General features: G+C 39.6%; 1 protein-coding gene across 2 annotated transcripts in view; it reads right to left on the bottom strand.

Moving 5' to 3' along the window:
• The window catches only part of myom3 (myomesin 3), a 72,267-nt gene that overhangs the window by 41,648 nt on the left and 7,138 nt on the right, over nucleotides 1–23,481 (bottom strand). Inside the window, exons 3-10 of one of the 2 annotated variants that reach the window (XM_005925534.2) lie at nucleotides 20,019–20,123; nucleotides 14,444–14,597; nucleotides 13,923–14,080; nucleotides 10,689–10,781; nucleotides 10,243–10,331; nucleotides 7,830–7,874; nucleotides 5,421–5,561; nucleotides 4,063–4,224 (exon numbers count right to left, since the gene is read on the bottom strand). In XM_005925534.2, the coding sequence (XP_005925596.1) occupies nucleotides 4,063–4,224; nucleotides 5,421–5,561; nucleotides 7,830–7,874; nucleotides 10,243–10,331; nucleotides 10,689–10,781; nucleotides 13,923–14,080; nucleotides 14,444–14,597; nucleotides 20,019–20,123 (947 nt within the window). Of the gene's footprint in view, nucleotides 1–4,062; nucleotides 4,225–5,420; nucleotides 5,562–7,829; nucleotides 7,875–10,242; nucleotides 10,332–10,688; nucleotides 10,782–13,922; nucleotides 14,081–14,443; nucleotides 14,598–20,018; nucleotides 20,124–23,481 lie in introns of those variants that run through there. The other variant, XM_042222347.1, reaches the window with a different exon arrangement.

Below are 23,481 nucleotides of genomic sequence, written 5' to 3'. Positions count from 1 at the left end.
CACACACACACACACACACACACTTGTTTTCATGTCTTAGTGAGGACATCTATCTGTCAGCAGCTGACATAATGCTTTCCCTCGCTGCTCACCGCAACCCTAACCATGAAACCCTTACCCAGGGGTGTCGAACTCCAGGCCTTGAGGGTGGGTGTCCTGCAGGTTTTAGATCTCATCCTGGGTCAACACACCTGAATCAAATGATTAATTCATTGTCAGGCCTCTGAAGAACTTTAAGACATGTTGGGGAGGTCATTTAGTAATTTAAATCAGCTATATTGGATCAAGGACACATCTAAAAACTGCAGGACACCGGCCCTCGATGCCTGGAGTTTGACACCCATAATTGTACGTAATTGTAACCTTGACACCAAAACCCCATTTTGACCCTCAAAAATGCCTTCAAACTCTTGGGGACGGGAATTTTGTCCCCATAAGTGACTGCTGGTCCCCGCAACTAATTTCTGTCCTCACAAAGATGCCTAAACATGTACACACACACACACAGACATAGCGAAAAGGACAAAAAAGAAATGAAGAAATAATTCAAAGCAGACTTGAATAACATAGCGTGACATGTTTGCAAACCTTTTCTTGATGCTGAGAATAGATTGGTTTTTTTTTAACAAAAGGCTTAAGTCAACATTTAAATAGGAAACATATCTCGTTCCTTTTTAAATGCGCATCCACCAGCCACCCTCCCTCCCATCCTTCATTTCTTATTTGTTTTTTATTGCAAACCCCCCCCCCATTTGTAATGCTAATATGACGGCTGAATGATGGAAAAAACACACATTCAGAGACCTTCCCTGATTCCAAAATTAGTACCTACAGCTCTGGTGAAAAAAACGAGCTCCCAAACAAAAGAGAGAGCGAGTGAGCCAAGTAGAGATTTTATAAGGGGCATTGCAGAGAGATTTACCTTGCATTAAGTGTCCGTATACGTGTGTTTATTTGGGCTCAGATGTGTTATCGATGTATGTGCACAGGAGCTCATGAATGATTCAGAGCACTTCATGCTGTCGCTGTGGGACTTAAGGTTGAATACATACATGAACAAGCACTACAATTACTTTAAAACACATACTGCACATGTGTCAAACCTCCTCGTAGTGCTGCTTAGATTTCAAGTTGATGACTCAAGTGTGAGCTACTCTCTGGTTTATTTGCATGTCGAAAGAAGAAAGTGGCATATGAAAAATATATACTTTCATCGAACAAAGTTAACAAGCCCTCGACGGAGAAATATTTTGATTGATGGTGCAATTTCCCTGTGTGAACCAGTTTGCTGAAAGGAAATGAAACTAGAACCAAAATCTGGTGAATACAAATAATGTTTGGAGGAATGTTTGCTCTGAACTCGAAAGTAAAAAAAAAGATTATATTTTCCAAAAGACAGATATTTTGTACGCACAGGTGACAAGATCACACTTTGTCATTATTTGTCATTTTGCCGAGGACTGAAAACATCACATCAAACAAAGCGTATAATTTGAAAGACAGCTGGGCAAGTTCTTCAAAGAAGACACTAAATATTTGAGGAGTTTCTGATGTGATCTGACACCCACTTACAAGCGTGGCACAATGCCTATGAGTGGCTTTAGGAAGTCGTTGAAAACAAGCTACGTACTTGAAAAAAAGCAACGTGTCTGCAAAATGAATCATACATTTCATCATCTGCTTAGACAAGCATTAACTGTTACCACTATATATGTTATTATGTAAATAGAAGCAGGTAATGCCTAGGCAACCTAGGTACTCATGTTCCCAAGGCCTATTGTTGTGAGGTTTGACGATGATCCACAAAAAATTGTGGATCATATAAAATTTTTACTGATTTTCAAATTTGGTGCAAATTTGACGTTTACACCCGATTTTCACCAAAATGAAATCAGTTGAATCTGTTATTAGCATCTACCATCACATAAAATTTGGAAATGATTTTTTCGAAAACTGTAGATGCTAGATGGCTAACAAACAGAGAGCCAGACAAACAAATGCAACTGATTACATACTCCCTCCCTTTGGGGGGAGAATTACTCACTTGGCAGAAACTCAATGCATCTAGGAAATCCAAAGTTCAAACCAAGCATTAGAACAGAGAAGAAAAGTGCTTTAGCTAACTTTGAATGTGCCATGGTTGTTTGTATCAGACGGGCTGGTCTGAGTATTTCAGAAAATGTTTTACCTACAGAGATTTGCCAACATCTATAGAATTTACAGAGAATGATTGAAAAAAAGAGAAAATATCCAGAGAGTTGCAGCTATCTAGGTGAAAAAGCCTTGCTGATTCCAGAGTTCAGAGGAGAACCACCAGATTGCTTTGAGCTGTCAGCTATGACAAGAAACTGAGGCAACAGTTCAAACAGGCTCCCCAAATCTGAACAACAGAAGACTGAGAAAAACGTTAGTTTCAATTTTTTGCAGCTTTTAGATGAGAGAGGTCAGAATTGGATGTAAACAACATGAGATCATGGATCTCTCCTGCATTATTGTTCCTGGCCATGTCCATCCCTTTATGACCACCCTGTATAATCTTATGATAGCTGCTTCCAGCAGGACATGATGGCCTCCACAGTGATCAGATTTCAATCCAATAGAGCACCATCAAGACTTAGTGGAATGGGAGATTTACATGATGGATGTGCAGCTGACAAATCTGCAGCAACTGTCTGATGCTATCATGTTTCCAGAGTTTCCAGCACTTTGTTGAATCTATACCAATACAAATTGAAGCAGCTCTAAAAGTAAATTGGGTCCAACCAAGCACAAGCAAGAGGTAATTAATACAATGACCATTGATGGTAAATATGCTTAAAATGAATTCACATTCAGTTATTTTAAAAATGTTTGCAAAATTTGTAATATGACCAAGAGTGCTGGGCACTTCAAGGAACAAATGAAGAGCACTCTGTTTTCAGATGCATGTTCTGCTTAGGTGTGTTTGTAAAAATAGTGAAAATGTGGGATATTACAAGACTGTGACTGGTGGTTATAAAAGAGACGTCAGAAGGAAAGAAGCACATGGTCAAGAAATTTCTTATGTTATATTGAAATAATGTGAAGCTCTTGTGTTATTATTTAGTTAGAGTTTAGTTGGTTTTTATTCTTTAGTTAAGTTTCATCCATATCTCTGAGTTTATGAGTCTTTTCCTGTCTTTGGTGTAAGTCTGTGTCGTCCTCTATGTTGTACTTTTAGCTGTGCCAGTACTTTCACCTCTCCTTGTGTTCCGCCTCTCCCCTGTCTGTCATGTGTTTCATGTATGCGTTTCCACGTTGTCAAGCTCGTGTTGTCATGTCTACATTCTATTATGTTTCCTGTTTTATTGTGAAGAGTCCGTTCTATGCTCAATGTGTTTAGTTGTACTTCCCCTGTGGCATTCAGGTTCATTTGTGTCAGCTGTGTTTCCCCAGGTGTTTCCACTTCCCTCATTACCCTTCAGTGTATTTATGTCTTCTGTCTTCACCAGGTCAAGTCACATCTGGTCACAGAGTTTCCTTTCTCCTGTTCATTGTCCATTTATCTCTTGTCATAGTTTTTCATGAATCCTGTTCCGACCATGTTCAAGTCAGTTTTTATGTTTTAGTTTTTCCCCGTTTAGGTTTCAGGTTAGTTTTTCTCCAGTTTGCATTGCTTTGTTTTTGTTTTGACATCATCCCAGATATAAACGGCTCGCTTTTTGTTATACCGCATTTTTCTTTTGTTTCCGCATTTTTGGTCCACACCTTGTGACAGTTTTTAAGACTACATGAATGGTATGTTGGGTTTTTTTTTATAATCATGATGATCCTTTTGAGAGCCAGCTGAGGGTTTCCTATTGTTTCTAAACTTTAAGCTAAACTAATGCATCTGGAGGTTTGCTGTTTGTTCATGCTAAGCATTTGCACATGAAAAGTGGTCTTAATTTTCTCTCAGTGAGGCTGTGGAGGTATATTTTCACATTAGTGGATAATTTTGAAAGCGCCAAAGCCAGCTTCAGTATTTATATTAGATCCATTAATCTTTGGACTCTAATGAATTGATAAATTGTAAGTGTAGGCTAACATTTTAGAGTATTTCACCTGTGAGATAGACAAAAGCGCTGTGCTCTTGGATTCCATCCGTGGTTCTCAGTCTTGCAGTATAAAGACCTTCATCCTCCTTGTGTGCAGCCCTTAAGGTGATGACGGCCTTTGTGTCAAATGTTTTAATCTCCACATTGCTGGATTGATGCAGTTGTACACCTGGAAAATAGAAAAAGCAAGCTAAAAAGTCAAGAATAATGCTTTTATGACCTATTACTTTCATTTTACCAACTTCACTGTTCAAAAAGGTCTTTCACGCCACTAGACTCGAGGTAATTAATACTTTAACTTCTGGCTGTGTCCCTTCATATTTTAATGAGGCCATTATTCACCCTCTTTTAATTTTAGGAAAATTTCAAAACTGCCTTCATGTCCAAAACATTATAAAAAGTGTTGGCCAACCAACTACCAGAAGTTTGAACTGTTCACAACATTTTAGAGAACTTTCAGCCAGATTCACTCTACTGAAATTCAAATGAAATTTTAGCACATAAAATGAGATGAAATGCAGGTAACTATTCAATCCTTATACTCTTGCGTCTGTCAGCTGCTTTGACACAGTTAATCGTAGTACCCTGATTAAGAGATTTAGAACGTGGGTGGGCATTTTGACTTATTTTCTTCCCATCCCTCTCATTGGAGTGTTACACTTGCTTTTGCTAATTTTGTGTCATCTCCTGCTGCTTTATCCCGTGGTGTGCCGCAAGGTTCAGTCCTGGGACGTATCCTGTTTGCTCCCACTTGGACACATCCTGAATAACTTTGAAGACATTTCATACTATTGTTATACGGCTGATATTTCATTGTACTTGTCTTTGAAACCCCAGAATGTGACCAAATTATCTGTTGTTCAAGACTGCATTCATATTATAAAGGACTAAATGGTATCCTATTATCTGTTTCTCAATACACAAAAACTGAAGTTATGATCTGTGGACCTGACATCTTTGTTCCCAAAAGTAATTAAAATCTTGGACCCTTGGGATGATTTGCTCTGAGTAAATCTAAAAGGTCCTAAACCTTTGGCGATTAGAGCCCTCCATCGTCAGTTGCCTCCATACATCAGTGAACTACTAGAGCCATATATAACTTCTAGATCTCTGAGATCTGCTGATCCTTGCTTGATGGCTGTCCCTAGAGCCCTAGATCTGTGCTTTCTCTGGACCTAAGATCTGTGTTAATACATTTTTAAAAGAAACTTAAGACCAGCTTGTGCAGGCTTGCCTTGATTTAGTTTTATACCATTTTAATTGTTGTGTATTCTCTTCTGCAAAGCACTTTGTGAACTTTGTTCTTTAAAAATGCAATATAAATAAATTTTACTTACTTAATTACTTTGTATTTGCAACACTTACCATCTCTAAACCAGCTGACATCCTTCTGGAAGAGGAGCAGAGCTGAGGTGAATGTACACTCCAGGGTGAGGGTGTCGCCCTCTTTCACCCAGGTCGGAGGAAAGGAGGTGCCAAACCGAGCTTCCTGTTGAAGCTGTAAGGCTAGAATAGATGGGAGGAATGGAGCAGGAGTAAGAACACACGGGTGATAGAGACAGAAATGCCTAAAAAGACCATCTAATACAGACTAGAAAAAGACCCACTGCTTTATCCTAGCACACACACACACAGCAGCTATAAGAGAATTCCCCGGGGGAAACGTCACAGGACAGCAGAAAAGCTGCAGATGGCACTCTTTGTTTTTAAGTGAACAGTTCCTGACAAGTTATTCCTTTAGCTGCCTGTCATTCTCTGCCTTGTCAAAAACAGCAAAGCAATACAATCCGGACGTGCAAGATATGTGTGCCATGAGGTCTCGTCAAATCCCATTCTCAGGGATGAATCTGAAAGATTGTGACATGCTTCTCATAATGATCTTGTTCTGCTTAGAAGTCCGGGCTATCACAACAGTGTGCGTAGAATTATTGAAACACACCGCAAAGATGTTTGCTTCCCATCATTCAAGTCCTGCATTTCCCTCAGTGCACTGATGTTATGATAAATTTACCGCAGTCACGCTTTAGTTTGAGTGATTTGTTTTGGAAAATACAATCAGCTCCATATGAGATAATCAAGTATCAGTTACAAAAAAATAGCAGCATGCAATTCTTCAGCACATTCTCCTAGCAAGCGGCCCCTGATGCCATTACAAGCTGATAAAGCTTCATTCAACATGATTGCCACTTAATATCTGTGTGTGTAGGGAAAATATTGGATTGTCTCGCACCCACATGGTCATTCCTCGGAAGCAATAGTGTAATACATACATAAATTATATTGCTCCTGACTTTTCCAGTTTTGCCATGTCTTTAAAATCCCTTTAAGATAAAATAAAAATCAGCACATTTTCAATAGAAACCTTGTTTTCTTTAGAAACGCGCACATTTGCACAGTCAGTATATGAAATCTGTCAAACCTGACAAGAAACACGCAACATCTGTGCACGATGATGACAATGGACAGAGTTGACTATCAGTAAATTTTTAGCAGTGCATACACTGGTCACAATATTAAAATAACTCTTATCAAAACAATCCAGCTTGTTGAGAAATGGTCACAGGCCTTTGCTGTCTGAGACTGGTATCCTTGGGTCCTGTGGGTTACAACCAGGGTTTTCAAAGTGTGGCCTGCAGGCCAATGAGAGCCCTTGGTAACCGTTGGGAGGCCCGTGGGGGCAACAACAAAACACTCTAGGACTGGATATTTCCCTCATTCACTTTATCTAACAGCTCAGAGCAAAACTAAGGGAGCTTTTGTCTTTATTTACAACACTTCAAACATTCTCACCACCCACCAACCACAACCAACCACCACCACCACCAAAACATATGTTTGAGCCTTCTTCTTTTGGGATTTTTCTTTTAGGCTTGGCAAGTGTATATATATTATATACATAACAGTAAAATCCACATGAATACCAGGACCAAAATGGGCTTGGGACCAGCATTAGGGGTACACAGGGTTGTGGCCACCTGTGGTTGGGTTATGTTTGCAAAAGTCATTTATATAAGTGTTAAGTTAAATCTGGGCACTAAAGCTACTTGGAAAAGGTTGGATGAAGATGGTAATTTGTGAAAATACTAACAAAAATAAATTAAAAAACAAGGGGAAGTTGAAGGGACATTACGGTAACTAATTTAATATAAAACTCTAAAAGTGTATATATTTTTTCAGGATGTCATGTTTTATACAAAAACTAGAGGTCCTTGTAAGATAAACATGTCTATGTCAGATAGCTGTTCCTGGCAAAACCGCTTTGGCTTGATCAGATTGCGAGCATATATATGTATAGAAATGATGTAGTTCTAGGTTAAAAAGTCCTGAACCCCACACATGGCAGAAGCTAATCTAGGCCACAGAGTGCCACAGCTAGTGCGAGGTGCTCCGCAGCTTGAAGCGAAGTGGGATAAATCTCCCGCTGTCCCTGGAATGAAATATACATGACTGTCGTTTCTGCTCACTTGGAAGCAAGTCGTTTTATCCCTTCAGTAACTACCCCACAAATAGTCTTACTTATGCCTGTACATCTATGAACACCCACACAGAAACATAAATTCCCGTGATATCCAAACAGCATCAGTGTGCAGCTCCCTTTCATTCCTCCCATGTCTTTCTTTAAGAGGTGCCACATGCACAGCAGAGCCAAACGTTGTGTCACAGTCTTCAAAGTCACTCAGCCTGCCCTCGTTTACTGATGGAGGGAGGAACTTCAAAGGGTGGCAGAGAAAATGAAAGGGGACACTTTTCATTAGGCACTGGTGTGAAACTTACCGGAGGTCTGCAAGCGCTCTGAACCAGCCACGGCTCCTTGATATGCTGAATCGCAGGGCGGCAGAGCAGGACAGATTGGAGAGTGGCAGGCAGGGTCAGAAACGGAGAGAAAAGCAGTGAATGATACTGTGAGACTGAAGAAGAAACATGTTTTAAAAAAAAGAAAGAAAGCAAGAAAAGATAAAGCAGAAGGCGAATCAAACCTGGCAATGCCACATTTATGCAAGTCACATCTAATATTCCCTTTAACCTAAGGCTGTGTTAAAGCCTGAGGAATACCTGTGAAATGTAGAAGAGGCCTTGAAGTGTCTCATTAAAGTCATTAAAGTGAGCTGAGCATTCAGGAAGTGAAGCCTTTTCATAAAAGGGCAGGTAGGTCAAGGTAATAAAAAATAAATAAAAAAATAAATAGTTTCTGTAACACTGCTGCGAGGCAGTATAGCTCACTGTAGATGTTATTAGTCACTGCTACACCCACTGTCTCATTTTAATTTATTATGCATGAGCACTGCAACGGGACCTGTTTTTCTGATCATTTCCGTTGATGCTGGTTCTCTTACAAACACCAAATTTACATAGAGACTCAGATAATGAGGATAGAAAACCGCACCGTGGAGACCCGAGGCATTAGGAGGATGGAGATACAAACATTTGGTCAAATTTAGCTAGCATAGCATCTGCACCCTGGGCACCTTAATGATCATCTGTGCAACAACATAAAGCAAAAAAATAAAAAATAAATGAAATGCTTTATTTGTCATAGCAGGATTTCAAAATATGCACTTACGTTAGCTGTAAATGGACTAATGAAGAAAAACATGCCTGTAAGGAAAAACCCAGCGCTACGTTCTTGGTGCAATGTAAAAGGAGGTTTAAGTAAATATTCATGGAAGCTTGAGGTGCTGGTTAAATTTAACGTTTGAACTTTATTTTAGTTAAACACAATATCGTCTTCTTCTCTAGTTTCTCAGTGGCTAGCCAAACCACCTGGGATGTCAGGGGCGGGGCTTCTTTAATCTGAAAATAAAGTTAAAGTTAAACAAGGTAAAAAATTATTTAAAAAAATCAGTTTCACTTACTACTTTTATTCTACTTGTCAAACTAAGAGGTGCATGGCTGACAGTTGGACAGGCTGCAGTTGAGACACTTGTTTCTACAGGCTGTTTGTGCAAACTTAAGATGTTCTTAAAGTGCTAGGATTTGCTTGCATGGCTGATGTCAGTGGTCTTGACTCGTGCATCGTGGTTTCATAATTAATCCTTTATAAGAATATTTCTTTCAGGTTATGGTTTTGTTTTTGTTTTTTTGCAGTAAATATTTTTTTAAGATGTTTTAGGTGGTGTTCTTCTTATGCTTTGACCACACTTCTCCAGTTTCCCCAATGCTTTTAAGGGTATCCTGCATACCACGGTGAGACGTTTTCAGCTAATACCTCTTTCTGAATCACCTTGTAGGTGCCAAAATACTGTATCTAACTTGAGGAACTAGCTTAAAAATTGAATTTAAAATCGGTTCTTTGGTAACTTGTCTGTTATGTGTAGACAACATTCAGATGTTAGGGACAGAATTTGGCATAAAAGGTGAAGGCATGAATCAATCCTGCCTTACATCAGTGTTTCTAGCTGGGGATAGAGGTGTGATGCTGTGGGGGATATTTTCTTGGCACACTTTAGACTCTTTAGTAGTAGCTGAGCGTTGTTTAAACACCACAGCCTACCTGAGCATTGTGTCCAACTCAACATGACCACATGTATCCATCATCTGATGACTGCTTTCAGCAGATTAACATTAAGATTAATGTCGCAAAACTCGGATCATCTCAAACTAGTTTCTTGAACATAACTGCGAGTTAACTGTTGGCCTCCACAGTCACTAAATCTCAATCCGGTAGAGATTGGGATGTGGTGGAAAGAGAGATTTGCATCGTTGATTTGCAGCTGACAAATCTGCAACAATTGCATATGCCATCAGGTCAATCTGGACCATTTCTGGCATCTTGTTGAATCTGTGTTAAATAATTAAAGCAAAGAGGGTTAAACTTTTCCACTGAGTGTATGAAAAGTATGTTTATGGGGAAAATAAGGAAGTTTGAAAATGTTAGAAGTGTAAGATCTAAAGTTCATTTTTTCATGCTTCCGATGTATGATCTCGAAGGAATTGCACTCAGGAAGCCAGAACTCAGGTTTTATTTGAAAATGGGAAAAGATAAACTAACAACAAAAGAGGTAAAAGTTGTGTAAACCAGGTTTGAAAAATGTTCAAACTAAGTCAAATAATTTACTGTGTCAGTGTCTCATTGCCAGCCTGACTGAAACTAGACTCTTCAGTGTTTTGGGGGCAATTGTACTGTATTCCATCTTTGCTACTGGTTTTTGAGCAAAGTTGACTTGAGATGAAACAAGAAACCACTCACAGTTCACCACGAGCGTTCCTAAGGTCACAGCTTCACCCAGGAGACTCTTGGCTACCACTTTGTACTCGCCAGCATCATCAGGAGAGCACCTTTGTAGAAGATATAGAATGTCATCTGTTTGTGAGTGAGAGTTGAAAGTGGGTGAATTTCAAGCCACAAGAGATGTTGAAAAAGCTGTGACCTCTTTTCATGTGCTGGATTTGGGTAATAGAAAAAACCTGCAACACAGCCCGCACATGTACTTCTTAATTGAACCGGCACGTTTTATCTCATAACACCACCATTTAATTTCCTTATCTTACCTACAAGTAGCTTCAGTTTCTTATTCCATTCCTAATTTGTCAGTGGCAAGGTCAAGTAATCTGCTGCGTGCCCTATCTTGCACACTTCCATCACATTCATTCCAGTTTTCCAGACTTAATTAGAGATTTGAGCTAGTGACCCACCTTCTGATCTCCAGTGTGTTGAGACCAAATTTTTGTTGAAGATTGTAATTCCATGGTCGGTCAGATATTATCAGCGGCTCACCATCCTTGTACCTGCCGAAAAAGTACATAATTTTTGTTTTTTGAATATCAGAGTAAATGAACAACAGGCTGTACTTGGGTGGTTTATGCTCCTGCCTACTAATTACTCATGCACAGCTTTCATAATCAATTGTTAGTTTGGCTGAATGTCTGACGACTACAGGGGGTCTTTGATCTGTTATTCTGTCTTGTGCTGGACATTGTTGAGGGCAGCTCATTGGGCTTGATGGGTCCCATATGGGGTAGTGAAACTCATGAGCCACAGGTTGTGTGGATCTCATAGCTCATGAATACTAAGCATACGCAGTCTTTTCATCAGCTAGTCTCACAGCAGCTCAGGTATCAAGGTCGACAGTTTGGCACATTGCCTGAATTAACACAGATTATTTCATATTAATACTGCGTGCAATATTCAGCTCAGGGTTCTGGACAGCAATGTCATGGCTCTTGGTCTTTTTGGTTTTTTGTAAGTAAGTTTTGGACTTTTAATGTAACCTTTTGTTTATTTTGGATCAATTACATATTAAATAATGATGCAATGTAGTGCTGCCACTAAGGACTGTTTTATTCACAGAAGATTCATCTTTCTGTTTTTGCTCTGACTTCCCAATACCCAAGGATATTCAGTTAGCATGGATATAAAATATAGAAAGCAACAAATCATCAAACTCAAGAGACTAAAACCAGAATGCTTGCTAGCTTGATAAATGACTTAAGAAGTAATTTTCTAAACCTGGTTGTTTTTGTGTGTGTTGATAGACTGATTATTTCAACTCTGATTATATAACACACAGTTTCTCCCCAAAAGGTACAACTCTGCAAACAGTTTATTCTGCTCTAACTCACTCTATCCGAGTGAGAAATGAAATTAAAGGGACACGATTATGCAGATGACCCCATGTCAGATTGAATAGAAACTTTTGGACAGTTAAAGAAGCAGTCACAGGGGGAATGGCATGGAGGAAAACAGCCATGGGTGGGCTGTAACAGGTGCCTGGTCTACAATATACAGTATTCTCAGTCTCATGTTTTCCTTTTTACATACCTATGATTCAATCAAACCCCAAAATACAAATGGTTTAACATACCAGAATAAAATTCCCCTTCCACTTAGTGATGTTAGGTCAGCTATGCCATTAAACTTTCATTTTTATGATTTTTGTTTTTTAAGTGCTCAAAAAAACCCAACCTGTCACTTAAAATTTTTTTTTTAGTAGATTTCAAAGTCTGCTATGATGACAGTCTTTTTCCTGCTTTCCTGCAGAGCAAGATCTCAGGCAATCCAATTGTTCCTTAGGCCACCAATCATCAATATTTCATTGAGAAAACTACTATTACCTAAATAAAAAATAAATGTATAAAAAGGATTCACAGCATGTGTCTGTGAAGGTTCTCAGTCATCCAGGTCATCGTAGTCTAAGGAGCTTGGAAAGAAAAGCGTCTGGACTTCTTTAAGTTGCTTGAAGACATTTCACCTCTCATCCGAGAAGCTTCTTCAGTTCTAAGGGTCAACTGGTGGAGAGTCCCAGATTTAAACCCAGTGGATTTCAGACCCAGCAACACACTCAGACAAAAACTGGTTCACCCGAAAGACAAAACTTCAAAACACAAACTTAACAACATGGTGTATGCTGTACAGTGCAGCGAGGAATGCCCAGACCTACACATTGGAGAGACCAAACAGCCACTTCACAAGCGCATGACACAACATAGAAGAGCCACCTCCACAGGACAAGACTCAGCAGTACATCTGCATCTTAAGGACAAAGGTCACTGCCAATGTTCACATTTTGGACAGAGAGGACAGATGGTTTGAAAGAGGAGTGAAAGAAGCCATCTATGTCCACTGTGAGCGACCATCTTTGAAGAGAGGTGGTGGTTTACGACACCAACTGTCTGCCATCTATAATCCAGTTTTGAGATCCCTTCCCAGACGCCTCAATGCCCACTCACATCCTGGGCCATCTGACTTCAGGAATTCGCATGATAAGGTGGGGCCAGGTTTCACAATGAGCTCACCCGAAACTCTGGCTGATTGGGACCCACACCCAGTTTCACACCTTGGCTGATGTGATTAGGTAGAGGATCATCAGGGGGTCCTTTGTCCCTCTTTGGGGGGGAAACTCCCACTGGGTTTAAATCTGGGACTCTCCACCAGTTGACCTTAGAACTGAAGAAGCTTCTCAGATAAGAGGTGAAACGTCTTCAAGCAACTTAAAGAAGTCCAGACGCTTTTCTTTCCAAGCTCTTTAGACTATGATTCACAGCATGAAAATTTGCTGTGAATAACATAAACACACATGACACATAAACACCTAAAGCATAAACAGACTTCCTTATTCCTTATATTTATTATATGTAGTTATTTATGAGATAACATGACAATGCAGTTCAAAATATACACATTTTACAATAACAAATTGTGGATTCCTCTTTATGTCCTCTAGCTGCTGTGCTGGAAGTTCCAGAGTGTTCAATGGTGAACCAGCTATGCTGACGAATGTTTCTCCTGTCTCTTCTTTACTTTTAAAATGTTCATTTATCAGCTGGAACAAATGCAGATATCGATATGTATGGCTAGACCAGAGGATAGGAACCCATTTCCCCAGGATATTGCACCTTGTGTTATAGACAGAGACCAGCTATGTATGTGATGTGTTTCTGTTTCTAAACAGGGTGGATTTTCCAAGTTGAAGGATACTGCATGCTCACAGAGTAGTCAATTACAGGGTCGACCCACAAATGCAGTTTTATGGCAATTAAACATCGACTTACTGTTCATTTATAATGTTAACAGTATAAAAAAAAAGTAGTTTCTCAAGTAAAATGCTTAGAACAAGTTTTGTGGTTTGTTATTTTTATATTGGTATTTATTTTTCTTAAGTTGGTCATGATTTTGTAGGAAGAGCGATGCTCCTGGATTTTTCAGTTGTAGTTTTTGGCCCTTACAGCTCCACAAGGTAAGGCACATCTGGTTGTATTATATTCAAGAGAGTGTAGACATTTCTACAGCATATCTACAAAACTAGACAAGTGACATCATAGGTTAACACCACAGGATGCAACTTTGCCCATGGTCCTGTGATTTTTGTGGGGAAACTGCACATTTTTAGCATAAAGAATGCAGTAGTAGAAAGAGATGAGGGTACTCACCATGTCACTTTTGGGGTTGGACAGCCCTGGACAGTGCAGGAGAGTTTCACAGTCATGCCTTCCCAGACAGTGTGAGCCCTCAGAGGGATTGGAAAGTCTGGGGCCTTCTGACTCAGTTGCTCCAGGTACCTCATGTGGGCAGATGCCTTCATTTCTGCCTGAGGTACAGACAGAGTGGTGAATTTATCCATGGAAGGAAAACATGAATGTCTATAAATATTTATTGTAGATAAACACACTGTATTTTTTAAATATAGCAAGTCTCTGTGCTTTGGTTGTCATTAAAACAAGCGGGAGGACCAAGGAAGGATGGAAAATTATATATTAAAATTAGGAACAGTAATCAAGAGGGAACCTTTCTGAAAAATATTCTGGTTGTTATCTACCAATCAGAAAAGCAGTATTTATTTAAGGTGGACAAACTGTGGCACTTTTTCTCCAGAAATGCTAATATCTAAACAGTTTTGTAGTCTTTTGATGAATAAAATAATGGGATTCTTAAGACAAATACTTGACTGTACCTGTTTGCGAAGAGCTATCTTGTTAACACGAGTGCGTAACAACTGCTGGTTCCTGATCACATCGATTTCCACCCTCTCCGCCTCATTCCCAAACATTGTCCACTGCTCTCTCTCATACTCTTCATCAGCAGCCATGGTTTCTTTTAGGATTTCCCTGTTGGTGTAAAGCATGAAGTAATTTAAATTTGTTTGGTTGTTATTTATTTGCTGTTTCATAATGTTGTATGATTTGTCCCGAGTATAGTATTGTGAATGTTGTTGAAAAGAAACAACACTACTACTACATTGCTCCATCCTGCAGTAGCTTCTTTGTAACCTCTGCAGGCTTTGATGTGTTATATATGCCATGCTAGGTCCCAGATGTTTTTGTTTTTTTTAAATCTTTGTTTTTTACTTTATTGCCTACATTAACTCTACTTGTGTCCTTGTTTGGGCATTCAGAAGGACAGTAGTGAGCAATTAATTTTCTCAAAGGGTCACTGGGACTGGTTTGGAGTACCAGTTATGCTAATGTGGCCTCTTGATGTAGTCCACAACAGTCCAAGTCGCTTGTGTGGCCTCTTGGGGAAATTAATGGCCCACCCCTGCACTAGGAGGTGCCAGATTGCCATTTTGGTTGTCTCACTAACTCGAATCATCCAATAGATCAACAGATTTAGGTCTAATATTACTGTAGTTTCTGTAGGTGTTTCTCTCTCCAGGCTGGGGTAATTAATCCCAAGGCAAACTTCGACTGCAGTGGACAGAGTTTTCTGTCTGGGTTGTCCTTACCAAGGATGATTTAGATCATTCTGCTTAAAAAGTGAATTTTCAAAAACAATTTTCTCTCATTAAAGCTCCAAAGTTGTTAGCTACATACTTTTTTTTACAGCTCTCTTTTGGATGCTGTTGAGGCTTGTGCACTGTGACCGATAGTTATGCTGACACAGGGAGATGTAGCTGGTGCCTGTCTGCTAAGCTTCACCTACATTAATTAGATTCACTGAACTGGACCTCCCAAAGGTGTGTGTGCTGTTGGTGTGAGTAGCATGTTAAAAAAACACCTAGCATTCATCAGAGGTAACATCAGAAACGTGAATTGCAGGTAAAATTTTAAACATGTTTTGCAATAGATGGCTTTACCTTTTGAGAGAATCCAAACAGCGTTTCTTTTTCACTTTAAGAGGGCCATAATACAATTTCAGTGTGTCCCACTTCATTTACAGTCAAATACTAGTTTCATGATATTCGTCAGATTGTCTTCTCAAACGCTCCTTGATGAGGTCATTAGTTCACTGCTCAATTTGTAGCTTTCTGTCATTTCATATAGCACGCTTCTCGCACACGTTCAAAAGCTTTGAGGCGTCGGTATTTATGAGTTGTACATCAAGCCCGGCTGCCACTGCTGATTCACATCACTGTAAAAACGATGCAACGCTTCTACCCTGACGAACACCTCTTCAGGAATCCTTCAGGTGTGGACAGTTCAAAGCGACACTGTGTCGTCGGCCGTGTCACATCCTTGACTTGCCTTTCATCGGGCTGGTTGTCATGGAGATGCAAGGCAGTTGTGATAGTATATTCAGTCAGAAGAAGCAAATTTAATGTTTTTTTTTTCTTTTCAGGGCAAAAAGGTGACACACTAAGTAGGAAAACTTGCGTTACTAGCGGAAGAGGATCAAGGCTTGCTTTTGATTAGTCTCTTCTTTTGTGTTAATCTAAGTGTTTGTGAAGTTACAAAGTTAATCCCCACCAGCTCTCAGCTCTTGAACCTGTGCTCTGATCTCCTTGTAAGCTGTTAAACAAACCAGACACCTCTTAAAAAATTAATGAAGCCTTACTGGTAGCCCATGCACGTTTGCATGACATATTGACGGTATGAATATGTATACATCTCCTCTGTACATCCAGTTAATCCATTTGAATAGATATATACATACTGAAACATGCTATCATGTAATTATAGTTATTATGAATACTCCTCTCTCATCATGGTAGAGTGGATGTGCATCTTGAAGCATTTTTTGACTGACAGACCCCAGGGCTTAATTATTTGCCACAGCAGAGAGAAAGACTCTTAAATATTCACACGAGCAGTTCTGAGCTTTTTTGCTAGAGCATGAATCGCTCGGTAAATAGCCGAGATCTTTCAGTTAAATGCGCAAACTTCTTGATTAAACGGGCAAATAAATATGTGCAAACACACACTAACAATCCCATGTGCCTAAAACACAGTTTTTAGTATTTTTTGCCACCAGCTTGTTTAGCAAAGTGTGTTGGTGCTTTTAATCTCTGTGGGTTCAGATTTAAGCCTAGAGTGGAATGAACCACTGGATCACATCGAGTCAGTGGGCATGAAGAGGTTTATGGGTTTATTATTTCTCCAAAACCTTTCCTGTCTCTGCAAAGAAAAGGAAAAACCTTCTTGCCAAGACAAACCGGGCATGCATGAGTCAGCTGCATAATTTATTTCTTACCTATGTGGGGAAGATACTGGAGAGACCATTACGTGAATCTGATAGGAACATGTAGTTGCCAGCACAGAATGATCTAGCACATTTGTTTCCGCACAAATCAAATCGAATGTTAAGCTCCCCCATCTTGCAAACGCTCAAGCAGAGGTCTGGAAATAGTGTGCCAGTTCTCAAGAGCTTTCAGCTTCATCCTTCCATGGTTTCGTTTTTGGCCCGTAGAGGTCAGTCATCTTCAGCTTTTTCCAGCCTCCATCCTAAACTATCCGTCTACACTGTGTTCATCTGAGCACATCTGAGGAGAAAGGAAGTTTGAAGATGCACTTCAGAGGGAGTCGACCTTGCAAATTTGCGCGGTAGGGTTTGGGTCTTAAAATCTGAAGGTGACACAAAACTGCGGCATTAGCTGAGCATGTTTGTGGATGGATAGTCACTGGTTGATGAGATAGGAGGGTTGTCGTGGTGATATGGAAGAGGGGACATAATGAGATGCTAAGTTGGCAGGACTACATCATTGCAGCTGAGGCTCATTACTTTCAGTTGTGTTTTGTCTTTCAAGAGGGTGTGATTTCACCCTCGATGACTTCCCCTCTTTTCACTCTTGCTACTTGGCAACTGTCTTCTACTATTTCTAATCTGCTACTTTAATACTCGTTGTGACCTCTGTTCATCTGTCTATTTACTTTTTTCGGCCACTTGCCAGCCAGAGCTTCCTTTCATGGCCTGAAGAAGGAAATATCTTTTATTTTTAGCACTTATGATGAAGTCTACACTAGCGATGTCAAATCCTTTTTGACACGAGTGTAATCAGGTTGTGGATAGACTGGAGAACAGGAAGCTGGCTGCTGCTAAGCCTTTAAATTTAAAAGTGCTATTGACTTGCAACACAGACACTACGTGACCCAGACAGGACAAGGTGCCCCTAGAGCAGAAGAGGGATTTTAGTAAAGCAAATCAAGTCACTAGAGGCAACAATCCCTCAGCGTGTGTTCTCTGTGACCTAAACCTCTCTATTCTGGGATTACTTTTAGATATGACAGCCGAGCAGTAATCCTGTCCTGGCAACATGATCGTAAGACACTTAGAAAGAAAAAGAGTTCATACATGTCATCAGCAAAATCCTCTTATATTCTGATTCACTTACTAAGTTAAAGACCATGTGTTCTGGCAAAAAAAAAAAAAAGTCCAGCTTGAGTACCAGAATATTTATTCTTTTGCTTCGTATATGAAGTCCAACACAATTAACCAACATGTCTTTCAAATCGACCCACAAACCAGTTTTATAATTCCCTCTTGAGCACATGGAGGCCTTTTTTCTTTAAAACCTCATGCTCCTTTTGGCAGACTGCCTTCACTCTTCACTTGTTTGAAAACCAAACCGTCTGCTGCAAAGATGCTGCAAAGATAGGCTGTTATCAATGGACCTGACTGCACCAGACAGGAGAGCACTATGTAGGTGGTATATGTTCTATAAGTGGAAAAAAAGACCTTTTTTAAAATTTATTTATGTTTCTTTTCTTTCACAGACTGTTTGCAAAGTCCTTATACTCAGAGTCATAAAGTGATTAAAAAAATTCAATATCTTTTAAATTAAAAACCAAACTAGTAAGTTTAATCTGCAGTAGTCTGTAGATGTTAACTACATAGGTAGTTAAGTGAGTAACTGGGTAGGTCATCATTTTATTGGAGAGCTAGCGCGGAGAAACAGTCGGCCATTTGCCCTCACTTTCATACCTGTGGTCAACTTATAATCACTATTTAACTCAGCACCCATGTGTTTGGACTGCGAGAGGAAGTCAAGAGTCCCCAGGGAGGACTCGTGCAGGCACAGCAGAACATGTAAACTACACAGGCCATCATATTCAAGCCAAGGGCTTTCTTGCTATAAGGCTAACCACTGCCCCACTCTCTGTAAATGAACCAGAGTCAAAAATGAAGATGTTCGATAGCTTGAGTTTATCAGACAATCATCAGTATCGGCTGACTCCTATCTTAGATTAGCTGTCATTTGAGCGTGGCGGTAGTTGATGTTTATCAGTGGTGTCCCATCAGTCTCGATCCTGGTTACAGTTTCATGCATTTGTGTGATGAAGGGTTTCATGAACATTAAATAAATGGGGAAACAAATATTTATTATAATTAAATAGCAAAAACAAAAGAGTTTTATGGACTAACAAATAAAACAGTGCTTTGTGCTCTACATCCCTCCACAGGATGTGAGACTACCCTGCTTCTATCTATAACCACAAAAATACAAACATATCTAATATCCTTCTTCTGCAGGACTGCAGTTGAATAGTTATTGCTTATTTGGTCCATGACATCAGCCAGCAAATGAAGGGACCCAGCTGGCCTTTTATAGACTGACGAGAACGAGGGAAAAAACCCTGATTTCCGTTGTTTACTGAGATTCTCTATTGACAGAAAAGCTCTTGTGCTGTATTAGCTCGCAGGGCAAAGCGTCAGTGGAAGTTGACCCACTCTTCTTCCTCAAATAAACTGGAGAGAGAGCATGGATAGTGACGGAGAGGCAGGGGTTTTATGACATAAACAGATCATCCAGGAAGGAAGTCCTCAGGAAAAAAAAAAAAGTGGAGCCTTGTTGACAGTGTGAAGAGACTCGTCCATGGTTGCTGCCCTTTTTTTCATGCACTGAAGATTCATCCTGCGTTAGAAATCCCCGCATCAAGACTTGCAGATGCAGGCTTCTGGTTTTTGTGAGCCTCTGCTACTAGGACTATTTAAAGGATCATGTGGTTGCTCTCACTTTCTATGCTTTTGAGTCCCATTTTTGGACCTCAAGGATGTTATTGGTTTTTTTTTTTAAAGAGGATGAATTGACTGCATCGTCCTGCAAGGTGATATGCATTTGTTGATAGATATCCATTGAAATTCCCAGGACACATTTCACTGAGCTTGACTCGTCTTATGGAAGTATTGAATATTTACGACACTAGAATTAACACGTTTCAATAAAGACATTCTTGTCTAGTAGTTCATCCACAATTATTAAAATGTAAATGCAAGGATTTCAAATTTAAATTAAAACATAATTTAAATGTAAAAGTATTTTTCAACAAATTACATCTGTATGAAGATGATCTGTGAGCTGTTTTGTGCCTCACCATGTTCTGTGCCGAGGGAAGTTGTCCATGTCGAGGACCTCTTTGACTGACATGACATCACCGGGTATGATAGGAAAGACACCTGAATAGGAGGCCTCCTCATCGCTGTGACATCCAAAGTGTTGTGGAGGACAAAAATAAATAAATAAATAAATAAAACAAAGCATGATTAACATGCATCTTGCAAATCATCAAACGACACACAAAGGTGACAGATTACAAAATAGATATCTTCCCTTGTCATCCTTCACAGTTATCTATTCTGCTGATAGAAGGATATTAGCACGCCTATTAACTTTGTCACGGATTATGACACAATATCCAATCTGTTGTTCATCAGGCCATTATTCTCCTCTGCCACTAGAAAGCAGCACTGCCTCTAATATCCTCTAGCTGAGAAGCACAGGAGGCCGTGCATCAGAGAGTGCTTCGGTTAATGTAGGCAAATACAAAGTACATGAGGGTTCATTTATTCAGGCGCTCCAGGGATTCACTTTAAAGCAGGCAACTCTTATCTCAGTTAAGAAAACAACTTTTATGCATCTTTTCTGGTTCCTGTTGTGAAGATGTAGCGAAGTAAACAATGGCAAACCAAAAATCAAACAAGACAAAGGAAACTGCAAAGAAAATAAATCCATCACAGGCAGAACTTCTTTGAAACACATCCTCTGTAATGTTTGTCACACTAATATACCCTCTGTCACTCTGCAGCTCTGGGGTAAACCCAAAGCGTGGTTCATAGGATGGTGTAGCATGTTTGTCACTATTCAGTTTATACTACTCATGTGTTGTCAGTAGTATTACTGTGCAAGCTGCTAAATTGGATTCGTTACTATTTTAAATGGGAAATACAAAATACTGCTTTGTTAAAACATATTTTAATTTTAGCTATGACCCTGTGGCAATGGGATACGAGCTAAAAACAGGATATTAAACACAGTGGTAGGGCTGAAACAGTCGTGTCTTCAGGTTCTTGTCTGTGGGGAGTAAAATGTGCAGTGTTTGCAGAATTGTAGCCTTGTGCTTTATGCGATTATTCAACTAGCTTCATCCCATGTGGGGTTTGAAAACCCTAATATAGCCATTCGAGCAGAGCAGCATATGACCTCTTTTCTCCTCGAGTGTGAGAAATGTCATAACTGCAATCAGCTGCTGCTTCTGCTCTGTCAGTGTTCCCCTTTTCCTCACTGGTGTACAAACACATGTTATTATTGTGTTTGTCATCAAGAGGAACTGCGGTTGGTGACGTTAAGCTCATGCAAATGTATAGGCGAGTTTATTGTTTATGACACGGTCACAGCCATTTGACAGTTTTACTGGTCACTATAGTGAACAGTAAAACTTTCAGGCTCTACAGTATGTTTGATTCAGGTGATGGTTTGGCTGTTTGAGCTACATTTAGTGAGGTGGAATATACCAGATGAACTAAACATAAACTGCAGTCACTGGTCACATACAGGAGAGTGTAAATATTGATGCACTGCCAACACTTCTCCTAGTTACCGCCTAGTTATTGCTTCATCATATACTACTCCACCAACCCCCCCATTTGTTTATATTTTGCTTTCAAGAATTATTTATATATATTTTTTTCTAACACGGTCTTTTACAATAAGTCCTTAGTCTTTCTTACGTTTTTTCAAATGCCTTCTTTAGACACTGGATGCTTTTCACTCATTTTTGTTTCACTCCTTTTAGCTGTCTCTATATAACAGACAACGTAGCAAATTTTAAGCCAATTTCAAATCGTGTCTTTAGGCAAAACCGATCATCATTACCTAGCCTAACTTGTTTCCAAATTCTTTAGTTGACTCTATAAAATATCCCAAAAAATAACCTAATTTTACAGATAAAATAGTATTTTTGTCTATTAGCTGATGACTTAACACAGCGGTCTCCAACCTTTTTTGCGCCACGGACCGGTTTATGCCCGACAATATTTTCACGGACCGGCCTTTAAGGTGTCGGATAAATACAACAAAATAAAACTAGTACCGGTACCGAAAAAAAGAAGATTTATTCATAACACACGTGAAAAGACCCAGGAAAACCGAGTAACGATAAAAACGATAACAAAATAACGCTGAAAACCGATAAAAACCCTGAAAACCATACATTTCACACCTGAGCCTCAACTCTCGCGGCCCGGTACCAAACGACTCACGGACCGGTACCGGTCGAGGCCCGGGGGTTGGGGACCGCTGATTCAACTCAGCAGCCTGTGCAGTATGTCTGTAAAAATTGAGGAACCTGAATATGTGGAGGACAAAAGAAAAAGCGCTAGGCCTGAAAAACCTATCTACGGTAGATGACCAGCATCTGAAGGTAGTGTCCTTAAAAAATAAGAAAAATAAAAACCCCAATCAAAACAGGACCTGAGAAATTGGCCTTCCTGAACCTCAACATTATTGAAACAGGGTGGGGTCATCTTTCAAGAGAATGGAACAAAAGTTAGTCAAAATCCAAAATGTAGCGTTGAAGCATCCACCAAGATCCATGGAGAACTACACCTACAGACTTCGAGAAAGAAGTTACAAGAAAGCATCGCAAGAGTTCAGGCTGTGTCGACGAAAGAAGGTGTTCATAACAAATAGTGATTTTCCCGCACATCACTGTAAAAACTCTGTTTTTGCCTTTTATGTTTTCCATGTTTCAGTAAACCGCTGCACCTACTTCCCGTTTTTCTAGTAAAGAAAAGACTTTTGCCCAATTATGCAGATATGTACATTTCTGAGCCTACACTGCACCACAAACTGAATTTCCAACATAAAACTGAGTCGACGTTATCCACAGTATGTGCACCACCATGGAAGGAAAGAGGCTTTTGTTGTTGTTGCAGTTGTGAAACTGAATAGCACATTTGTAACACAAGAAGCACAAATTTGAGTTTTTTCCTTATCTGAAGACGAGGCTTACTCTTTTAGAATAATTGCAACCTCAGTGAGAGACTATTTTATAAGTGCGAAGGCTTCCCTTGTTTTTCTTATGTAATGAAAACCTTTTCTTTTTGTTTTTAGGAATATGGATTAGCTTTTTTGGATTCCTGTTAATTAAAAAGCTGCTGCTCTTATTCTTCCTGTGAAGTAGTGTACGTTACTTTACCACAGAGTCCCACTGTAATAAATAAAAATCTCTAAATCTCAAATGCGATGCCAGAACTGTATTTTTATCCACCACACAAACCCCGACCGTTGCTGTTAACATCTAGCCTCAAGCATTGCTTTCAACAAGTCATCTTACAAATGGCAATGCAAATTGACGTGACTTCTCTTTTTCTTTTGTTTGTAATCTGGGAAATTTCCCCATTTCACGGTGCTGAGAGAACAACTTCTGCTTTTGCTTTCCTATAATTGTATTTTCTTTCTATTGTTTGGGTTCCCTTTGAATGTGTGTACCACTGAATAATGTTGTGTGTGGCTGGGTAGTACATATATATACATATATATACATATATATATATATA

Source organism: Haplochromis burtoni, unplaced genomic scaffold (genome assembly GCF_018398535.1).
Source record: "Haplochromis burtoni strain Fernald_Lab_line unplaced genomic scaffold, NCSU_Asbu1 Contig_84, whole genome shotgun sequence".
NCBI lineage: Eukaryota > Metazoa > Chordata > Actinopteri > Cichliformes > Cichlidae > Haplochromis > Haplochromis burtoni.
The sequence above is the reverse complement of the archived record's forward strand: the minus strand, read 5'-3'. Positions and strand labels throughout refer to the sequence as shown.